Raw genomic sequence first — 20,228 nt, forward strand, 5'->3', positions numbered from 1 at the left:
ATTTGGCTTTCCTCTATATTTTAGCAACTGGAAACACCCAGCTTTACTTCTGAAAAAATATTCTCCACAGTGTCAACAAACAAGGCAGTCAGGAGACACGACTCTGGATCCTGTAAAGGCATATAATTCACATCAGAAGTGTCAGTACACTGCAATTTGCTGTTACCGCTACACAATCCTTGATATCAAGGATTAACAAACGCGTTCACTAAGCTACCTTCAGCTTCCAGGGGAAAAAAAAAAAAAAAAAAGAAAAAAGAGAGAATCTGTAGCCTGAGTCCTGTGCACTGGAGTCCCTTAGCAAGACTTCCCACAATTGCCCTCCCCGCAGCATCGCCAGACTTCCCAGCACCTTCCTGAGCGCTGGGTTTGCAGCAGAAGTGACGATGCACGGGTAGCCCACAGCACCCGATCCCCAACACCAACAAGCAGCCTGCTGCCCGTTCATTGAGCAGAGGAAGGTAAGGATTAAACGACCGGTTTGTACAGGGCTTTGGCACCTGGGAATGGCAAATAAAGTCTACAGGCAGTTGGAGGATCATAGGTACAGGTTAGAGAGGGAAAGCCCATAGGCATAGTCAGTGCCAAGGAGAGCTGAGCATAAAGATTTCTGAAGTAACACGCTTGAGGAAAATCATTATGTTATACAGGTTCTCATTTTTCTTAATGGTTTAAAGCAAGTGAGACAGGTCCAGCTCTGTTTGGTGATGTAAGGTTATTTAATAAAATTCTTAGAAGTACTATAAAAAAGATCTGATCAGGGCAGATAATGAAAGAGCCTAAAACTTTTCACATATTGTCCTTTCTCGAACATGTCAGGCCTAAAGCTCATACAGTCATGTGAAAATGAAACAATTTTGGAGAAAAACCTCTGCAACAGAACCTGATCACTGCCACTCAGCCTCGTGAAGCATATGGGCACCTGCTCCCTTCCCAGCATCTCGTACTCGCACTCCTGCAGTCCGTATGGCAGCCAACCCGTCCTCACAGGCATCACTCACAGCCCACTCCAAGTCAGATCTAAAGCAGGCGTCCAAGAGACGGAGTCATTTCAAGAGTAACATCTTAGTGAGTTATGTTTCCTTTTTCCCCCTCAAACACTCAAATCCTGCCCCAAAAGCTTACGCTGAAAAAAGCAACAACGCACAAACCTAAGTTAAGAGCTTGAAAAGGAGAAACCAGGCTTGTCCTGCAGGCACAGCTATCATGCGGATCAGAAAAACACTGATCAGAAATTGAACCCATTCCTCTGGGCAGTACTTTAACACCTTGAAGTACCCACACCAACAGTTTGCTGGCCTGCAGCACTGTTCCCTTCCCACCTTACTGGACTCCCTTCAGCTTCGGGGCTGTAATAGTCCCAGTTACCAGATGGATGGAGCACAGCTCACAGCAGACAAGAGGAGTTTAGCCTTTAATCCAGCTCCTTTCTAGGTAGCAAGCCTACACGAACGCCACTGTCATTTAAAATTGCTCCGACATCTCCAACAAATGGTGAAGTCCATTTGTGATGGTAATGCCATTAAACAGTTGTCAAGACAGATTTGAGAGAAGACGGCAGTTTAAGAGTCCAAAAAGTATTTTTCAGCCTTTTATGAAAAACTAGGGAATCCATAAGACAAAGATATTCTTTTGAAGTTTATTTTAAAAATGCAGGCATTGAGACATGATGCTCCTATTTCTGATAAGCAATAATTTATTAGCTCCTAGCGTTACTAAGAATTTCTCAAACTTTGTAAGAGCTGGCACGGCTTTGTATTTTTATCTCTCTCAGCCAGACTGATACAAAGAACTGACTGATATGGATATTCATAGGTGAAAGGCATCTATCTATTTAGGTCATCTATCCTGCTTGCCTTCAAGTGCAGAATTATTTTGGGTAAAATACTATTTAGTTTATCAGAGTGTCACGGAGGCCTTGTTATTATGCTTGGTAACATAAGAAAGTAAATCCAGCCTGACCATAGCGTCTCTGGGGCTAAATTTAAGTCCAAAGGGGACAAAAGACACACTGGGTATCTTTACCCTGACAGCCAGCAGCTGCAAGGTGTCTGTCCAGACACAAACGTTATGCAGGCAGACACGAGCAAAGTGTGGCTCCATGGCCTCAGAGTGCCCTTTTGGATGCGGAGAATTTGCCAAAAAAAATTGTTCTCACCTGCCTATTCATCACCAGCCTGGATTTCATCTAGAAGAGAATCCTATGATTCACAGCACCTGAACACACGAGGATACACACAGGTACAAACCCATGCCTATGTTTACAAACCGTAATGAATTCTTAACACTATTTAGGAAGACTCAGTAAAATACCCACCGAACTGCAGCAGAAAATTAAATCTCATCAAGATATTGATAATGCATTAAAGGAATAGGAAATTACCCATTGTTCCTTATGATACCTTTGGAAATTATTTTCTGTAAAGTTCTCTGATAAAGGTGAAAAATCAGGAAAACTCTTTTGGGAAGAAACACTGTACATGGACAGCCAAATTTAAGGTAATCATGGCAGACTCAAATGAATATTTTGGAACTAGTGCAAGATTTAGTACGTGCAACGAGCCCAAACATGCTATAAACCTAGATGAAAGAATTAAAAATCTGGCTGAAATAACGCAAACTGAGGTGCAGTATGTCAAAGAATATTTCATCTGCCTCAGTCTTGCTGAGTTACCAATGCTGAGCAAAAGCCAGGGCATTGCTGGGATTTCATGGAGTAGAAGAGAGGGGGTGCGCTACACCATGGAGCAATTTACACTGCGGGGCATGCGTAAAACCATACTACGCGATCATTTCCTGCGTTTCCACAAGTAGAACCCTTTGTCTGCAGAATATAAACCAGTTACAACCATTGTTGCAGGCCGTGTTGATGTATGTTCTGGAGTTGTTTATGTCTTGATTACATACAGCTGAGTATATCAATTCCATCTTTTATTTCTTTGTCAGCTGGATTTCTTCCGCAACTAATTGGAAGCTGGAGAACTCTGCCTATGGGGAAGCCAGCAGCTACTGCAGCCTGCCTTCGCGAGGATTTGTCTTTTGAAAGTATAACAAGGTCATTTTTAAAAGATGCAAATAAATGGAGGGGGGGGGGAGAGAGGAGGAGAGCCCGGTGTGCAATGAGACATTCCAGGTTATTAACTAGCATAAGATGACAGAAAGGAGGTGATACCATTCACAATCTGCACCTTTGCTCGTTAGTCATTGCTGGGGCACAAAACTGCAACACAATGCTGCCAACTGCGCTTTGTCTGGCAAGGTGTGATGCAGGTGAGGTGCAATTCGCAGGCTGTAAGAAATTGAGGTTTTTTTGTGCTCCCGTGTTTGTATTACAAGTCCAGGTCTACACGAACACAGTGGTGTTTTTTCCCGTTTCCCCCTTTTAGAGCAGATGAGCAGTGTTTCCTTCCACTATAAATAAGTGCCTATTGCTTTTACTTGACACTTGCTTTCCATTTTCCCATCAATGGCTACCCAGGGAACCGACTTCTAAGCCTCCTCTCTGAATGTCATGTGGAAAACACTGCACAAATGTTTCCATAAAATAAACACAAACAAAAAAAAGGAGAGAATACAAGTCAATACCTGTTGAAATAACTTTCCCCCTCCCTTTAGTTTCTGCTGTGCTTGAAATGAAAGCTAGGTCAAGTAGTTCACGGGCATCTGCTGTAGGAGGAATGGTGCAAAGGAGAAAACAGGTAAGAGAACAGCTACACCACACGCATGTGCAGGGTTTTATCGATACCACAGCTTCCTAGCTCACTTAGGAGTGGGACAACAACACACATTTGTTTATAAACATAAGCATTTTGCTGCTCGCTTTGCTTTGAGAATTTAGGATTGACCCAACAAATGTACAGCTTCCAAACTACTGCAGAACCAGATCAATTCCTTGTATCCCCACAATACCAATAAACTGGGGGGACCCACAGAGGAGGAGCCAAGGCACAAAGATTTAATTTGACTTTCTTAAAGTTCAGCCTAGACCATACCTACCTACTAAGGGAAAGGCAAGCCATAAAGGGGGTTTCAAGATTCATTCACTGGCCAAGCCTAACAGCCAGCACATCTCAATCTGCTCTGATGTGGCTTTCTTGAGTGTTAGGTTACAAGACAGAAAGCTTTTAAGAGCAGGCTAAATGGGATTGCAGCTTAAATGCTGATTTCATTATGCGACTAAGCAGATTGTGTATTCTCACAGTAGCATCTCAGTTATCACTTCAAGCATGGGAAGTAGACACAGAGTTAGGGATAGCAACTACTGATTATAAACTCGGGGTTTCTCACTGTAGCAGACACACTAAATTTAACTTCCACGTTCACAATGAGCAGTCTGTAAGAAGGAATATTACAACTGGCACAGTCATAACGTGGAGTTATTGACTCATCTTACACAAAGGGAAGGGAGTCAAAAGATGCTTTAAAAATGCAATGTGACAATTTCAGCAGACACTACACAGAATAACCAAATAACACAACTTGTTGGTCATTTCTGCTGCACCCCAGCTTTTCAAAGGCCGATGTCTAACCTTGCTGGATTCTCCTTAGGTGTGCAGTTGGGTGGCACAATCCAGCAGCTGCAACACAGGACTGGAGGTTTCCTTAGTTTAAATTCATTATACAAATAGGTGAAGTCTTTTCTACTTCACTCTTTTTTACATCCAATTATGAAACTGCTATTTGGTAGAGCCTGAATTTACCTGAGAGGTGCTGACTATGTTTCAGCAATGCAACTTCCATTTCTGTCCACCAAGAAGCACGTCTACCGTGTGAAAAACAAACAAGAAGATCAAGAGAAGCGAGACCGTATTGCGAGTAACTGTACTGTAAATTAAATTACTTTAATTACATGCCTTGTCTCAAAAGTCAGTGATGAAGAGCAAACCTTTTTGGAAGCATCTCAGAAACAACATACAGCAACTGAAGAGTTCCTGAAATATCCCCATATTCTCCTCTGCCTGCTAAGGTGAATGTAGGGAACGTAAGCAACTCAGATAAGCTCCCTAACAGCGTATCCTTTACCTGCCAGTCTGACAGGTCTCTTGTGCTCCAATCAATCCCACAAAAACCACGCACAAATACGCAGTGACGTGTCCCTGCAGGAGCACTACCAGGAGCCCAACTTTCTGAATTGGTCTTGAAGCTCCTTGACATGATAAAGTGACATTCTCGTAGTCACCTTGTCATAGTCTTCTCTTTATTAAAACAATTTACTTTGTGGTGTTACTGACAAATCTGTAGTGCCAAATCAGTGCAAGAGGTTACTAAGACAGTAATAACCACTGGAGATTTGCTGATCTCCAGCAGAAATTGTTTAATGACAACCTAGAGGTTAAAATCTGTTTTCATAAATGCAGCACATCACCTCGGTACTCTGAACAGGAGCCTGTTCGTGGGACAGGCTAGATCTCTATCAACGCTTGCAAGAGATGGGGCTGTTTTCCTGGAAAGCCACTTGTAGACAATATAATTTTTTCACTGAAAAAAATAAGGCTGCGATCCTTTGATCAACCTTACTTGCTGTACAGTCTTGAGGAAGTTCTTGCAGGCAATGCACTAAAGCAAGACAAAAACCCTTGTTTTCAAACGCATTAAAAACTATCCACGCGCACTGCCTATGGACAGCTACATAGCAGTAAATATTATGAAGTAATCCGAAAAAAAAAAAAAAAAAAAAAAGCTGCAAAGGTGACAATTTGTAATCTGCTTAACAAAGACACGATGCTATTACCAAGCCAGACACCACACAGACATCAGGAACAGCAGCAGCAGAGCTCAGCTGCCCTGGCCAAACCCCAGCTTGCTCACCGGCGGCTTGTACAAAAGCAACTTGCTTGTAACGCTGCACGTATTCTGCATCAGTATTTCAAGGCTGGCTGGGGGATGACTCAAATACTGCACTAAGTTATCCCCTTTTTTTCATAATTAAAAGACACTGAACAAGGGCAAGGAATTCCAGCAGAGCCTTCTCCGCTAACACACAACACAGCACGTTGTAACACCTCTTCCGAGGCACACATCACCACCAGGAGCAAAAGGAGCAACTGGGTGTTACTGCTGCAGGATGGTGGCATCAGATGCTCGAACAGAATTTCATGAGTTCTTGTTATTAAACCACTGAGAAAATATTTTAAATAGCCACGAAGAGGATTTTTCCTACCACCTTCCACAGTGGTAGGAGATTTAAAATAAACAGAAGTGCAAGAAGAACAGCTTGGGCTTAAAACAAGTTCTGTTTGTTCCTAGGAAGAGAAACTACTTTATTTAAATAGATTTTATTGCTTCCCTCTTGTTCCCTAACCGCTGTCTCTTTTCAAACTCAGATCCAACTTAATCCCACAGAAGCAAAGAAGAAAATCTTGAGCCTAAGCCAAGAGAAAATCACCGGAAGACAAGCAAAAGATCAGCTAACAAATCATGAAACAACGTTTCCACCTGGAGGTTTTCAGATGTCAACTATACCTTGAAAATATCTGGAAATGTCAAAGTCATTGGTGCTGCTAGGAACTCCGTGAAGTTCAGCATGGCTTGTGAACACGGCACGTGTTGCAATAGTTAATTATTTCCCAAAGCTTCACTAAATAAAAAAATATATAGATAATATACGTTGAAGTGTTTTGAAGGATAGCAGTGTCTTCGTTTCCCAACAAAATAATACTCTCCAGCCCAATATAAAGATTTTCAAGTACACACTTTAGCACTACTAAGCTAAAATAACAGTATAAAAACAGAAGCAAACTGCCCTCAGGTATGACAGACCCCAGTGTAATGGATTATTGTTTAGAATTTACAAGTTATTTATTCCACGTCCATTTGAATCCCCTGTATTAAGTGATCCTTTTCTCTCACATCACAACTGCAGAAAATAATCAACTGTGGAAGGATCTGAAGAGTTCAACGGGCATTAAAGAGGTACTGGCAATTAACTGGAGTATTGCAGCCCTCTTTATGGCTTTCAGACATTGCTTCACAGCTGACACTGAACGGGAATTTTAAGTAGCCTGCAGGGTCAGGCTAGCTCATGAGAGGCATCATGAGCCATTACCATGTATCAGCACCAGCTAAGTCTTAATAGAGAGCCTTCAACACAGAAACAGAGCTTGCTTACATGACCCTGGAGTCTAAATCAGAAAGAACATTGCTCTGTTGCTCTAGGAACAGCGATGCTTTTTGCTCTTCCAAACTTTCAGATGTCCTTTCAGGTGGAATGCCTTTTACCCAAGTACCCTACAAAGATCAGCCCTATTTAATGGCAGCAGAACCCAACTTAAGAGCACAGGGACCCCATTTTTTGGCCAAAGCTGGTTCCTACATGTTTCATTTGGGGTTGAGTTAAATGTCATTGCTTCCCTTCTGTTTTCTTTCTGCATGATATGACAAAAAACACTGGGCAGTGTAGTCCTATGCGTACAAGCCAGTGTCCTGTCTGGACGTGCTGCATGTCATTCTGTGACTGTCTGGCTTAAACAAACACAAGAACAACAATAACAAAAAGCAAGAACACCTAGGGATTTTTGTTTATTTTCATCTCCAGCTGTGAGAGGAACTGTGCACTGAAAAATGAAGCGGTCACTCTCCCCTGCTTCCCCCCAATCATATCTTCTGTATTGATGAAGTTTCTTCCTAGCTATACAGTATGAAAAATAGCTTAAACCTCCCTTTATTCTCTACCTTTAATAAATAATTTTCAACACAGATGTTTCAATGGGTTAAAACCACCTTTGCATGAGCTGTTAGCATTTTTTTTTAGCATGGTGTATGCTTGCAAAGAACGCCAGGGTTAAACACATGAACCAGTACCAAGCCAAGTCCCATTTCCCATGAGCAGCTCCCTCTACTCTCTCACGTTTAAGTGCTTCGGAGGTGAAGCGTGACAGGCTGGGATGATGGAATAGTGCAGGCTGCATGATGCTGCAGCAGGTGCAGTGCAGCCAAATATAACGGGACCACAGAGCAGTTGTTATTTGTTCCCATCGTGAGAGGTGTGCATCTTCTGTCCCTGCAGGACGGAGGAGATTTTAACTATAACTGACATTCCGATGGCACCAAAATCTCTCAAGACCAGTTCCGCCAAGTCCTTAATGGCTAAGATTTCGTTCACAGGGGCTGTAGGTTGGCTAACTACCACCACAGTGTGCAGCAGCAGGCTCTGAATTTAGCTCCAAAACATTTATTCTTCTTTTCTCTCTTATATGAGGCGATTCTTTAAGAGGAAGGAGAAGAAACAGCACATAGTACACACAATGTGTTTTCAGACAAGTAATGATGTTTGGTGAGCAGAAAGAAGCTCCCTCACCTTCTGCCTACACTGCCCCTTCACTCACCCAGAAGATGCTGGAGAACATTTATAGAGGATGTCAGTGACAGCACTTTCTGTAACCGTAAGGGTAGAGCAGTCAGTTTTCTGTACACCCCCCCTTTCACAAACATTGCTCCTGCCCTTTGAAAAAAATATGAAGTCTCTTGAGTGCTTTCATATCTTCAAGGGGGAGAACTGCTAAAGAGCACAGCTGTGTTTCAAACAGCAACACACAAATCAGTTCCTGGCGGCTGAAGCTGATCTGCTGGAAATGGTAAAACCAGCTAGAAACATCACGTAGTTACACACAACTTCATATCAAAGCAGTAGGTGAAGAACCAAGAGTACGGTGGCCACTATTTTCTTAGTTTTACAAGTCTTCCCCTTCCTACAGTGGTATCCCATCACTGCTGGACTTGCTCCTATGTTTGCCACCTCTTCTGTATTTAATGCGTTCACATAAGAAACGGTGCTTAGACATGGCAAACTAGAGAAAACAATACTGGAGACTGAAAATCCTTTAATTATGCACAGAATTCAAACAGTTCTTGAAGTACACGGCAGAATTTTGATAGCCATGTAATTCAGTCTGACATCACGAGCTACAGCGCTGCAATGCTAATTGTGGCGATGATTACAGCTCTACGAGGTTGATGCAGCCTGCATTTACATGCAATCTCTGGTTCGTCTTCTGAAAGAACTAAGGATCTGCCACGTTCTGCGTGCAACAGGAGCACCAGTTCACCCAGCTTTGGTTAGGATGATCCCACTGATGAAGCAGCAGCAAGGTCCCACTACAACTCGTGCAAACTTTTAACCCTCACACACAACTTGGTGGCACATCACGTGTGCTGTAAGGTCTTGCGACAGCTTTTTGACCAATTTTTTGACCAATACCAATGATCCCATGGTCTTCTTTTGCTGCAGAACTTCTAATTGTTGAACATTGAGACCTCTGTGAGGGGGTTATTTCAGTTATGTCAAATCCTACAACTTGGGCTCCATCGGGAATTAGGAAGTTTCTCTGCCTGCGTCCTCTTCTTCCTCCTCCCCACAGAGTTGGAAGATAGGTAGAAGGAAGATACAGTTGTTCCCTTTCTACTTCTTTAAGGCAAAGAATGAAGTTATACCCATTCATCTCCAAAAAACTGTGTGTCACTGGCAGGCCTAGATAAGGTTACGTCACTCAGAAGATGAGAATCCCCATCTTCAGTCTTCTCCTTGTACTAGAGTAACTCCACAGGAATGCTGCTACTCGTTTGAAGGAGGAGGAGGATATCCATCACAAGGGTATTGCCAAGTTTTATTTTTGCCATTCCGACCTCTCACTAATTCTTCAGGAAGGAAGCAAAGGGAGGCTGGCATGTAATTTGTTAAATTACAGCTCTCAAGCATGTGCTGTTAAGTTACGTTTGGTACAACTCACACCAGAAAACACAACACAATCTTTGTGAAGAATTAAAGACACAAGAATGATTGCATTCAAGTGACTGAAGGAAAGTTATCAAGCTCAACATAAACCAGGTAACACATTCCTAACTCCCAGATTCAATCAAAATAGAGCAGGAATATTTAAATCGTAGTCTAAATTAGATCCATAACAATCTTCATAGAAATAGGCAAGTCAAGGAGCTGAGTTATCTTTGAAAAAAAATCTATTAGCGGTAATGGGATGATAATCCTCTCAGATTCATTGATGCTGACAGATTAAATACTTCAAATTCATCTTTTATTTTGTTAGCTCATTTGACACAAAATAAGCCCTGCATTTTTTTTGTATTATAGTGGGAGTAGAGGGAGTTTTGCTGTTACGGCGGCAAACTTGGTATTAATGGAGTGCCTCTGCCGATTCAGAAGAGCTACGCAGTGTTACCCAATGACAACTGGAAAAGACTAACTCGTTTCCTCTTCTGGTACCACTGTTTACTAGAAATTAAATTAACATTACCGAATTTTTGTCTATTTAGGAAAAAAGGCGTCTAAGAAGCTGGACTGATAACAAGAAAAATGCATGAATACATACATTTTCCTTATAGTATGAGGTTAAACAATATAGGGTTACATAGCCGCCAACCTTCTGCTCTTGGTGCCAGGCTGGCAGATCTCCAACGAGGGAGCAGCCTGGGAGCTCCTGCAGGAGGAATCCCTCCTCCTTTCTCCTCCAACAACCCACCACGTGGCAGCGAGAGCAGAACGTCTCACAGCAACATTTCGCAGCCCCCGAAACAACTGCCAGCCAGACTCACCAAAACCCAAACTTCCGCTCAGACCCTCTGTGTGCTACGTGAAAATCCCGGCTCCAAGATGACTGCTGGTTCTGTGCTGGTTCTAGTCCCTGGTGTTCCATGCACAAAACCTTTCCAAAGGTTAGTTTCACGCTGAGACCTGGAAACTTTTTGTTACACAAAGTTATTTACTGCACAGCCCTCTGCAATGAGATGAGATGTTTGCTTTCTCTCAGAAATAAATAATGTGTCGGGCCTTATATCATACATTATTCCAGCTGATTACGGGTCTCCAAAACCCAACCCAGCAAAAATTGGAACAGACGTAGTACACAGAAAAATAAGACAAATCTCCAGCATCTCACCTCATGTGACTCCACCTTAGCCACAGTTATTCCAAGTTATTCAATTTTGGACGTACAGGTTTGACCCACTGACTCTAACAAGCCTCCGTAATTTATAATGGTGAAGGAGGAGTTTTGTTTGTTTGTTTCCCACTACTGTGTTTATCCCTTAAATATTTTTCAGCTACTTTCCCTCTTACAAAAAGGAAATTACTGATCATTTGCCTATGAACCATATAGGGAAGCTCATGAAGTCTTTAAAAATGCATAATTATCTAGGAAAAACAATTAAATTTCAGAATTAGAAAGCTCTTTTAATGAGCCTATATTTTTTCGGGATTACTTAGCTCTGAGAATTACACGATGTGCATAACATCCAGGACTTTATCTGGAAGCCTTCAGTTAGGACACGGTGCTAAAGAGGAGTGACACGCGTTAAATACACGCACCGCCTAGCGTCCTCCAGCGCGTCCACTGCATTCATTATTGATCTGCAGAACGTGGCTTTGACAGGCAGAGTGCTGCCAACTGCTACCCAGCATTACTATTTTACTCTAAGCAAACAGTCCATGTTCTCTACAGCCAAAGTAGAGGAAAGTCCCAACTCAGTAAATATCTCGCAATACATCAGCAGCAGCAAATACCTCCTGAATTGGAAGTTGAAATTAATATTTCAAAGGGTAATGGCTTACCACAGATCTTTAGCGGTTTTAAATCTGGCCTAGAACACGGCTAACCTGAAGCATTTGTCACCATAAAAGTCGCAGACACATCTGTTGAACTGCAAATCAGATCTGGTTTTATATGACAGGTGAATTCAATTAATAGAGCAAATTTGTTTTTCTGTAATGCAATTTATTATTAGGAATGGTGTAAGCATAGAAGCAATTTTGTGAGTAACTGTTCACAATTTATAAGAAATCTCCATGTTTGCTCTTTTTATGTTCATTGTCTGCCAGGACTCGAGCAATTTAATTTCACATGCAGAAATGATCACAGAAGAAAAGTTTCAGATCCACAAAAGCATTTCCTACTGAGAAAAAAGCAACACATCCAACGAGAAGACAAGTAACAGTACACTTCTTTTAACCCTCTACAGATAAACAGCCTGCATGGCATTGCAGTTTGCTGTGCAGCGAGTTAAACACACACCAAACGAGATCCAAAATATTTTCTTTCAGCATTCTGCAGATAACACTCCAATCGACCAGGAGTAGATGTTTTCAGAAAGATGTTAAAGTTGACAACAAAAGTTTGATGCCAAAGCATATTAAATATTATTTTAATTCAGCATAAAGCAGGTGCCCTGTGTTTCTTGACAGCCAGGTAGACGGGGTGTTTTCAACAGGAATGAAAGTCAGAATAAATTTTAAAAGTTTTCCTATTGTTGCTTGTTTACATCTACATCCCAAGCAAACCACCACGGGACTGGAATGAGGTGGTGCATTAGCAGGGCCAGCTGGGCTGCTGCACTCACCACTGGATGCTGCCTCTACTCTGCCTGGCACGCCTGTTCCCTCCACCATTGGTCATTTCTGTGAACATCAGGCTCTAGAAGACAGAGCAGGCTTCAGAACGGAGCCACCTTGAGGACATTTTCCCCTTGGATGCTGACCTGGCATCAGCTGGGAGCACAGCGGTCAGTGAGCACTGGGCTGGCCCAGTTCCCACTGCTTCTCTCTCACAGCTCTGCAGTCCCGGGCTGCTTCTCCTTTCACTTGCGAGCAACAGGCTTGGGGTTTCTGTGAACTCTTCAGGCCATTGTTATCCACAAGTTCAGGTCATTGACTGCTTGTTTTTCTCTTTCCACTATGCATTAAGCAGAAGTTTCCAACAAGACGTTCACAGTATGAGATATGCTTTTCAAAGACATGGCAATGATTTTCTTTTCCTTTTTTAAATAAAGGAAAATATACAAAGACTAGGATAACCACAAACTGAAATTACACTTACGATGCGTGCATGAAATTCCATGTACATATTCTTGTCTAAGCAACCAGGTTAATTTCTCAATGCAGACACAGCAGCACACACAAAATGCCCTGAATAAGCAAATTGATCTGATACCCTACGTTCATCCTCTTCAATAATCCAAAAGCAAGCTAATTGCTGAATAAATTCAAAGCATGCTAAGCTTCCTAAAGGAAATACTTTAACCTAAATGAAACTAGGTGAACTCACTGCAGCAGGGTGTCACTGAGATCTGTAACCTGTTAAAAGTTAGAAAAAAAAAAAACAAACAGGAAAAAATAGACAAAAATACCTACAGCAGTAGCAAGCAGAATATTCATTAGGGAACTTCATGTTTTAGTCTAATTGTCCTCTGACATCCCCTTCAAGGAAGTTCCTATAAAGTATTTGGTGTTCAGCAGTGTGGAACAAGTTAAGTGGACCAGAGTGACCAAGAGCCTGCCATGGCCATTTCCTTATTATCAACGGTTTTGGATGGTGTTTAAGAAAGGCCACCAAAAGGAGAGTGCACGGGGTGGTGGTGGAGGTAGATGAAAAAAGATATTAATCAAAATTATGAAGGTACACTACAAAGTTGGGATTACCAAGCCTTGTACATAGTGTCAGCAACTTACAATACCTACTTGCAAGATGAAATATCTAAAATGTGTTTTACTGAGTTCTAGTAAAACATGATGAAGTATAAAAAAAAATGCATATTTACAAATATTTGTGCTATAAGGTAAGGCAATGTGACACAACATGGTAATTAAGGTTCTTTAAAAGTAGACTGGAAAACGAAACCTTTTTCCATTTCATACAAACGAAGCTGACCATCTGCTTCACAGCATCAGCAGCAGCTTCTAAAAACAACAGAAACAGCAGCCTCTGGTGTTAAAATTCTGCTTTTTCCCAGACTCCACCTTTCACCAGAAAGCAGGACTGAAAAGAGAGAAAATATACATCAAGTGGCCCTGAGGGATCCTTTGCACCATAAGTAATTTTCCATCGTAGCTTATATCCGACTGTTGGTGTTTGCATTCTGTAATTCAGTGTGCAATCATCAGCAGATTAGCGTCTATTCTGCCCTGCCGAAATTCACCTCGATACAAAGTCCTCTCACTCTATGAAGATGGACATTTTCTTTCATAGCATGGAAAGCTCATTTCACCCTTGTAGAGCTCAAGGTTTATTTTCTACGTCTGAAAAGATCGGAACTGCACATCTCTTGAGCACATATATGAAGAAGCCAAATGCATATGAGGATAAACCAGGAAAAACCACCACTGCAATGCACTGCCTTAGAGGGAAGAATTATCCCATTTTTCAAAAAATGAAGTATTTCACAGAGATGCATGCATTAGAAAGGAAGCACACGATGGAGACTGCGTGCACTTCACTTCCAAGACAGGATGGAACATGTAACTCTTCAATTTTTTGTGTAACTGAAGGCAAACTAAATGCCATTCTGATCCGTAGCATGCCAGAAATTCATTGCATCCTTCCTGTGCAAAGCAGTAACATACTCAAGTACTCTCAGAGTGCAAATTAAAACAATCCTCATAAGGATCAGTGTCCTATAACAGACAAAAATCAGAGCATATTCATGTCCAAAGTCAGTCCCATACTCAATAGAAATACTTGCACTACCTCACTATCTCACAAACTACGTTACAACAGACTATGAGTACATCAAGAGATGCAGAAAAAAAATCAGGACTAAATAGAAGCCATAACACAAGGACTTAAAACAAACAAAACAGGTGCAAGCATAGATGCTTCATCAGTTCCACAATATGACAACTTCCACATTTTATACCCAGTTTTGGAACACTGCTCTTCTGAGTTCCCACATTTCCTATGGCTTTCTATAAGCATATTACCTTCTTTCAAACCTTAGTTTCTCTACCTACGAAAAGTAAAACTATACCACAAGCAAACCAAGCTTGTATCACTGTGAAGATCTGAGAGAAACTATTGAGTAAAACCAAACCCATATGTAAACGAAGTTTATTTTCTGAGCAGCTGCAAAGTTAATATCAAATTAGAATTAGCAGGTTAACATGCATGAGACCTTACACACCATATGGTAGAGTGGAAGGATGCTTCAAAGGTGGGCATGCAGTTTATTTTAATGAATGCTTTGTCCTAAAATATATTTCTGAACTGTGATTTGAACAAAGTCATACAAGAGATACAGAACTCTTGTCTTTACTTAATTTTTTTTAGCCCTATATCACTTGTTAATATGCCAAATCTACAGCTGAGATACTGATGACATGAAAACTTTAAGATCAAATAAATCAACCTGCTGACACAGTGTATATGCAATTGGGGTTGGCATGTGAGAAATATTTCAGACAGTAAACTGTTGAATGCACTTACAAATAATCAAACAGCTTTACTCTCAGCAGGGTATCAGGAACAGAGAAAGAGGACTTGAGTCAATCTAATAAAACAACAGAAATAACACTTCCTTTCAGATGTAGAAATCAGGACACCTGAAAAACCTCTACTCCACTAATGCAGAGTCAACTCTGAAGCAGAGCTGGCTGCAGCAGATCAACAACATTCCTCAAATAAAGCATCAGTGAGGGCTCTTACACAGCTCTAAGCCGCTGACAATGAAGTACTTTGCAAATATGGGTAGCATCTAGATACACAGATGAAATTCCAGCCCATTCATAATGAAACCAACGGAGGCTCATCTAATTTACACAAGGATGTTATTAAATGCAAGACAAAAGGTACAATCAGGATACATATACCTTGCCTATCAGTCCTGCCTTCACCACTAGATTTATTTCAGTATCAATAGAATTGGCTGTTTTTATCTTTCTAAAACAAGCGTTATTTCTCCAGGAGCCTTGCTGTCCAGAAACTGGTTTGTCCTCCTGGTTCCTAGGTCCAGAATAATGCTTTACATACATACGCCGCCCTCTAGATGCATATTATGAGTGCCTTTTTTATGTTTAAAAAAAAAAAGAGGCAAATAAAAAATCCAATGTTTTCAAACTAAAAAGGAGACGTTTGCTTCAACAGCTTGTTGTCCACAGCCTTACCTGTATTCCATTAGGTGGCTTGCCGGAGCATTTTATCATAATAAAATCAGCAGCAAGATGCAGTGGCTACCAAGCAGTACAGTAAATGCACAGATGCTATTGGAATAGAAACAGGAAAATCCCTAAACGATGCTTATTTACAACAAAATGTACTCAGATCTAGGAACACCACGTAACACGTAGCTTTAGGCTTTAATATCAAGATGCAGAGGAATACTAACACTCATGCTTTAGAGACATCTTTATTCAGATGCGTGCAACCCAAAATTAGTTCAAACACACCAATGAGATTAAAAAATTAGTGACTTTCTTCTCATTTCCAAATTACCACAGTGTCTGCGCACTGTTTACTGTAAAATAAAAGCCCAAAGCTGCATGTGTATATTCATTCCAACAGACTTAAAATGCAGCGTGAAGGTTATCTGCAATCATTTCATTTTTCTTTAAACCCCACTCAGTGCAGAATCCCGGAATACAATTTGTTTCAGAGGCAGCTCTTAGACAACTTCATAAACCAAACGTTTACAGCTCAGTGGGTTGGTAACCGAGGTGAACTGCTTCAGCCAAAGCCACAAAGGAACACCATGCAACCGAGAGCCTACAGCCACCAAACCCACCTGAAATAAAACCTCTTCTTCCTCATGACGGTGCCCCAAACCAACTCTGCTGCAGTCTAGAACTTGAAACGCCCTGCACGGCAGACTTCAATTAGATGGCCGAAACTTACTCCTTAGCAGCAAGGCGAGAGGTGAGACTTGCAGCGGGACATTTGGGGAGCTCACAGGGCCCGATCCTGACTGCACCTGGCACAGCGCAAGACCTGCCGCAGGGTTGTGCCAGATGGGTGAGACAAAAAAGCAGCAAGCACCTCGCGGCACCAATGTACACATACACACACGGTCCTTTGCTATCAGGGATGTTTCTTAACAGGAGTATTTAAGAAATTACGGAATGCTAGACTTCACCCTACTCTCACGATTTCGGTCGCTGTTCCGCAAAGCACGATTTTCAGCCCCAGGGGCCCTCCAGCAGGCCACCACCTCCTGCCCCCTGCACCAACGGAGGGCTGGAGCTGGGGGCACGGTGGGCAAGGGGCCAGTGAGGACCCCGGGCCCACAGCAAGGTGCCACCAGCACCCAGGTGGCAGCCGGGGGCTCCCTGAGGCGACTGAGGCCAGCAAAGGGCGCGCAGAAGGCAATGGAAGCGCGGCCACAACAGGGATGCCAGGAGAGACGCCCACAGAGAGCTAGAGATGAGGACGGTGAGAGGGATCTTTTAGGATCTACTGAGTCTGTTAGGAGCTCGCTCTGTCCTGGGAAAAGCAGCTGATGGCGGTGGCTGTGCTGAGGGGTCTCTGGCCGGGAAGGTGCCCGGGTGGCCCCCAGGCAGCGCAGCGCTCCTCGCCCCCATGCTGTGGTGATGGGTGTGGGGTGCCCGACAGCCTCTGCCTCCTTCCCCCAAAATATTATTTCAGCGTTTCACCGGGCTGAAGCGGCACACACAGGGGAGAGCCCCCAGCCCCCCGACCCCCACCTGGCGCCCTGGTACCACCACACGCCCCCAGCCCCTGGCGCGGGCGCCCCTCGGAGCAACCAGTGGGGACCCCCCCGTGTCCCTCCCGGTCCCAAAGTTGCCGGCAGCTCCCCGAGGACGAGCCGGGGGTTTAGGGGGGGTCCCTGCTTACCTCTCAGCGCGGCCGCCCAGCTGCACAGCCCCAGCACCAGCGCCAGCCGCTCCGGGCAGCGCCTCCCCGCAGCCCCCATGCCGCGGCTCTGCGAAGGACAAGGGGAGGCGAAGCCCCGCTCGGTCCCGCGGAGCCGGCACGATTCTCTCCTCCCGGATCTATTTATTTTTTATTTATTTTTAATTTATTTATTTTTTTTTTTTTGCCTGCACCCCGCTCCGCTCGGACGCGGGGCTGCTCGGCGCTGCCTCCCCGCCCGCCCCGCTCGGCTCCGCGCTGCCGCTGCCGCTCCGCCCGCCCAGCGCCGGCCGCATCCCTAATGAGCCGCCCCTCCCCCACAGCCAATTAGCCGCGCGGGGCGGGCACTGACGGGGGGCAGCACCTGGCACCCCCCTCAGCACCCCCACAGCACCCTCAGACCCCCCTCACCACCCCACAGCACCCCTCACCACCCCCTCACACCCCTCTCCCCTCACCCGACCCCACCCCAGCCCCCTCGGCTGCACCAGAGGGGATCCGGGTTATTTTTTTGGGGGGTAAGAGGGTGCTGCTTTGCCCCCTATCCCCTCAGGATTTGGGCACTTAACTCCCCCCCCCCCCCAAAAAAAAAAAAAAAAAAAAGAGAGAAAAAGAACAGTACTTCATCTCTTAACGAGCCCATGAGGAACTCCTCCAGCAGCCACCCCCCGACCCCAAAGCAAACACATTTGGTGCCATCTTCATTAATATTGCATGGGGCTGTGATCAAAAATGCTGTTTCTTGCCAGGAGTGTCACTGTTTCCCTCTCCCTTCCCCCCCCACACACCTCCCAACCCATGCCCTGACCCCCTCCAGAGCCTGGCACTGGGACAATCCCCCCCCCAGGGACAACCCCCCATGGGTGCTACCCAAGCACTCGCTGTGGGGTCCCCCCTGATAAAACCACACGGGGCACACTCATGACCCCAAAAGCCACCTTTAGGGACAGCCAGCAGGGCTTGCTGCTAGCCAACCTACTACAGCAGTGCACAAACACACAACAAAAAACAAAGAAACCCACCCCAAACCTGAAATGCCGTCCTCGTTCCTCGCACCCCATGCCCTCGGCAGCTGCTGCCAACCCAGCAGCCCCTGGCTGGTAAGTTCTAGAAAAACGCAACGGGATTAGTGACACGGACGTGAGGACGAGGCTTGGCATTTGGTCCTGCAGGCTAGCTTTGTACCGTTTTCAGCTGGAAACAAATAATTAAGGAAAAAGGAATTTGTAAACAGAATTTTAAGAGAGAAAAAAAAAATCAATATCTGAGAACATCACATCAGAAGATCTCTTATTCCCTTTCTGTCACGCATGTGCCCGGCTTTGCTCACAACGGAGAGCAGAGTGGCAAAGGCTGAGAGCAAATATATGAAAAATACATTTTCTTCAACAGCCTTTTAGGTCACTTCTACAGCTAATGAGTTCCAACAACCACCATCACCCCCAAAACCACACGGCAAGAGGGCTGGGGAGGCACCCGGGGAGGTTTGCACGCCAGCACCCACCGTGCCCCCTTGTCAGCACAAACACAGCCCCTCACGCTCAGCTAGCCATCTATTTTTGCCTCTGCCACTGAGTCAGTGTTTGGTGCTTTAGATAAAAATATCGAGCTCTCCGTTGATCAAGCAATCTGAAAGGAAGAGAGCACAAGGAGAAGAGGGCAACAGCTGGTGGCTTCGGTCAGGGCGCCTGGAAATACAAAAAGCAAAACGTTCGACAGCCAAAGACATCGTGTGGGGCAGACTGCAGCAAGTTCTGAGCTGGGGAAATGCTGTTATAGATGAGATCCTACCTTCTGTAGGCACTGATACACACCCCGATAGTACAGCACCTTACAGAAACAAGGCTTCAATGTGCTACGACAGCCCAACACGCCACCATTTCTAACAGAGGCCATCCACGCAGAGCTTTTAACAGGGAAGTCACAGGGAAAGCTGTGATCTCCCTTCTGATATCAAGGTGTGAGCAAGAATGAAAGATAAGGCAGGAATCCACCGAAGAGGATTAATGGCACTACTGGAGGAAAATGGAGAAAAACTAACGGAGAAGCTGAAAATGCTAGAAGGAAGAAGTTTGTTCATCCTTCGCATTGCAAGGGTTAAGCTGTATAGCAAGCCGTGTTTGTTTTCTGACAGAGTCCATATTTCATAACTGGGTTTTGAGATTTCCTGGAATCTGAAAGTCTGAAGTTTGATGCAGCTGCTGACAAAGAAACTAAGCAGAAAGCAAAAAGGAGAAACACAGCAAGCCACAGCAACTCCTGAATGCGGCGATCAGAGCAGCCATGCACTCAGCTGGCACAAAAATGCCTGTGGGAGGGATGGGCAGAGCCCTAACGGGGAGTCTTGGCTCGAGCCTTCAGCTCTGCCATCACCCCACTCTTCTGAGCATGATTTTTCCACATCTCAGGTTCCATCTCAGGCTGTGCCATTGAGATAGCTGCTAAAGAGCCTACAGATTTCTAACCTTCAACCACATTAAGTTATTAACCAGCACTTTACAACTACAAAGTAATTTTTCTGGCTAGAATATGTAAACATCCCAATAATTTCAAATAAACCACATGGCTACAGCCTGAAGGAAAAAAATAAAAAAAATCACCTCCTCCACACTGGAAGCTCAGCAAAATGTTCCAGCTGAGTTTGCA

General features: G+C 44.0%; 1 protein-coding gene across 8 annotated transcripts in view; it reads right to left on the minus strand.

Moving 5' to 3' along the window:
* Nucleotides 1-20,228, minus strand: part of UNC5D (unc-5 netrin receptor D) — a 164,505-nt gene that overhangs the window by 117,535 nt on the left and 26,742 nt on the right. For 3 of the 8 annotated variants that reach the window (XM_068662263.1, XM_068662261.1, XM_068662260.1), the window contains exon 1: nucleotides 17,565-17,854. The exons of 4 other annotated variants lie outside the window; for them this stretch is intronic. In XM_068662263.1, the coding sequence (XP_068518364.1) occupies nucleotides 17,565-17,643 (79 nt within the window). In that variant the 5' untranslated portion in view covers nucleotides 17,644-17,854. Of the gene's footprint in view, nucleotides 1-17,564; nucleotides 17,856-20,228 lie in introns of those variants that run through there. One more of the 8 variants, XM_068662262.1, reaches the window with a different exon arrangement.

Source organism: Anas acuta, chromosome 27 (assembly GCF_963932015.1).
Source record: "Anas acuta chromosome 27, bAnaAcu1.1, whole genome shotgun sequence".
Taxonomy (NCBI): domain Eukaryota; kingdom Metazoa; phylum Chordata; class Aves; order Anseriformes; family Anatidae; genus Anas; species Anas acuta.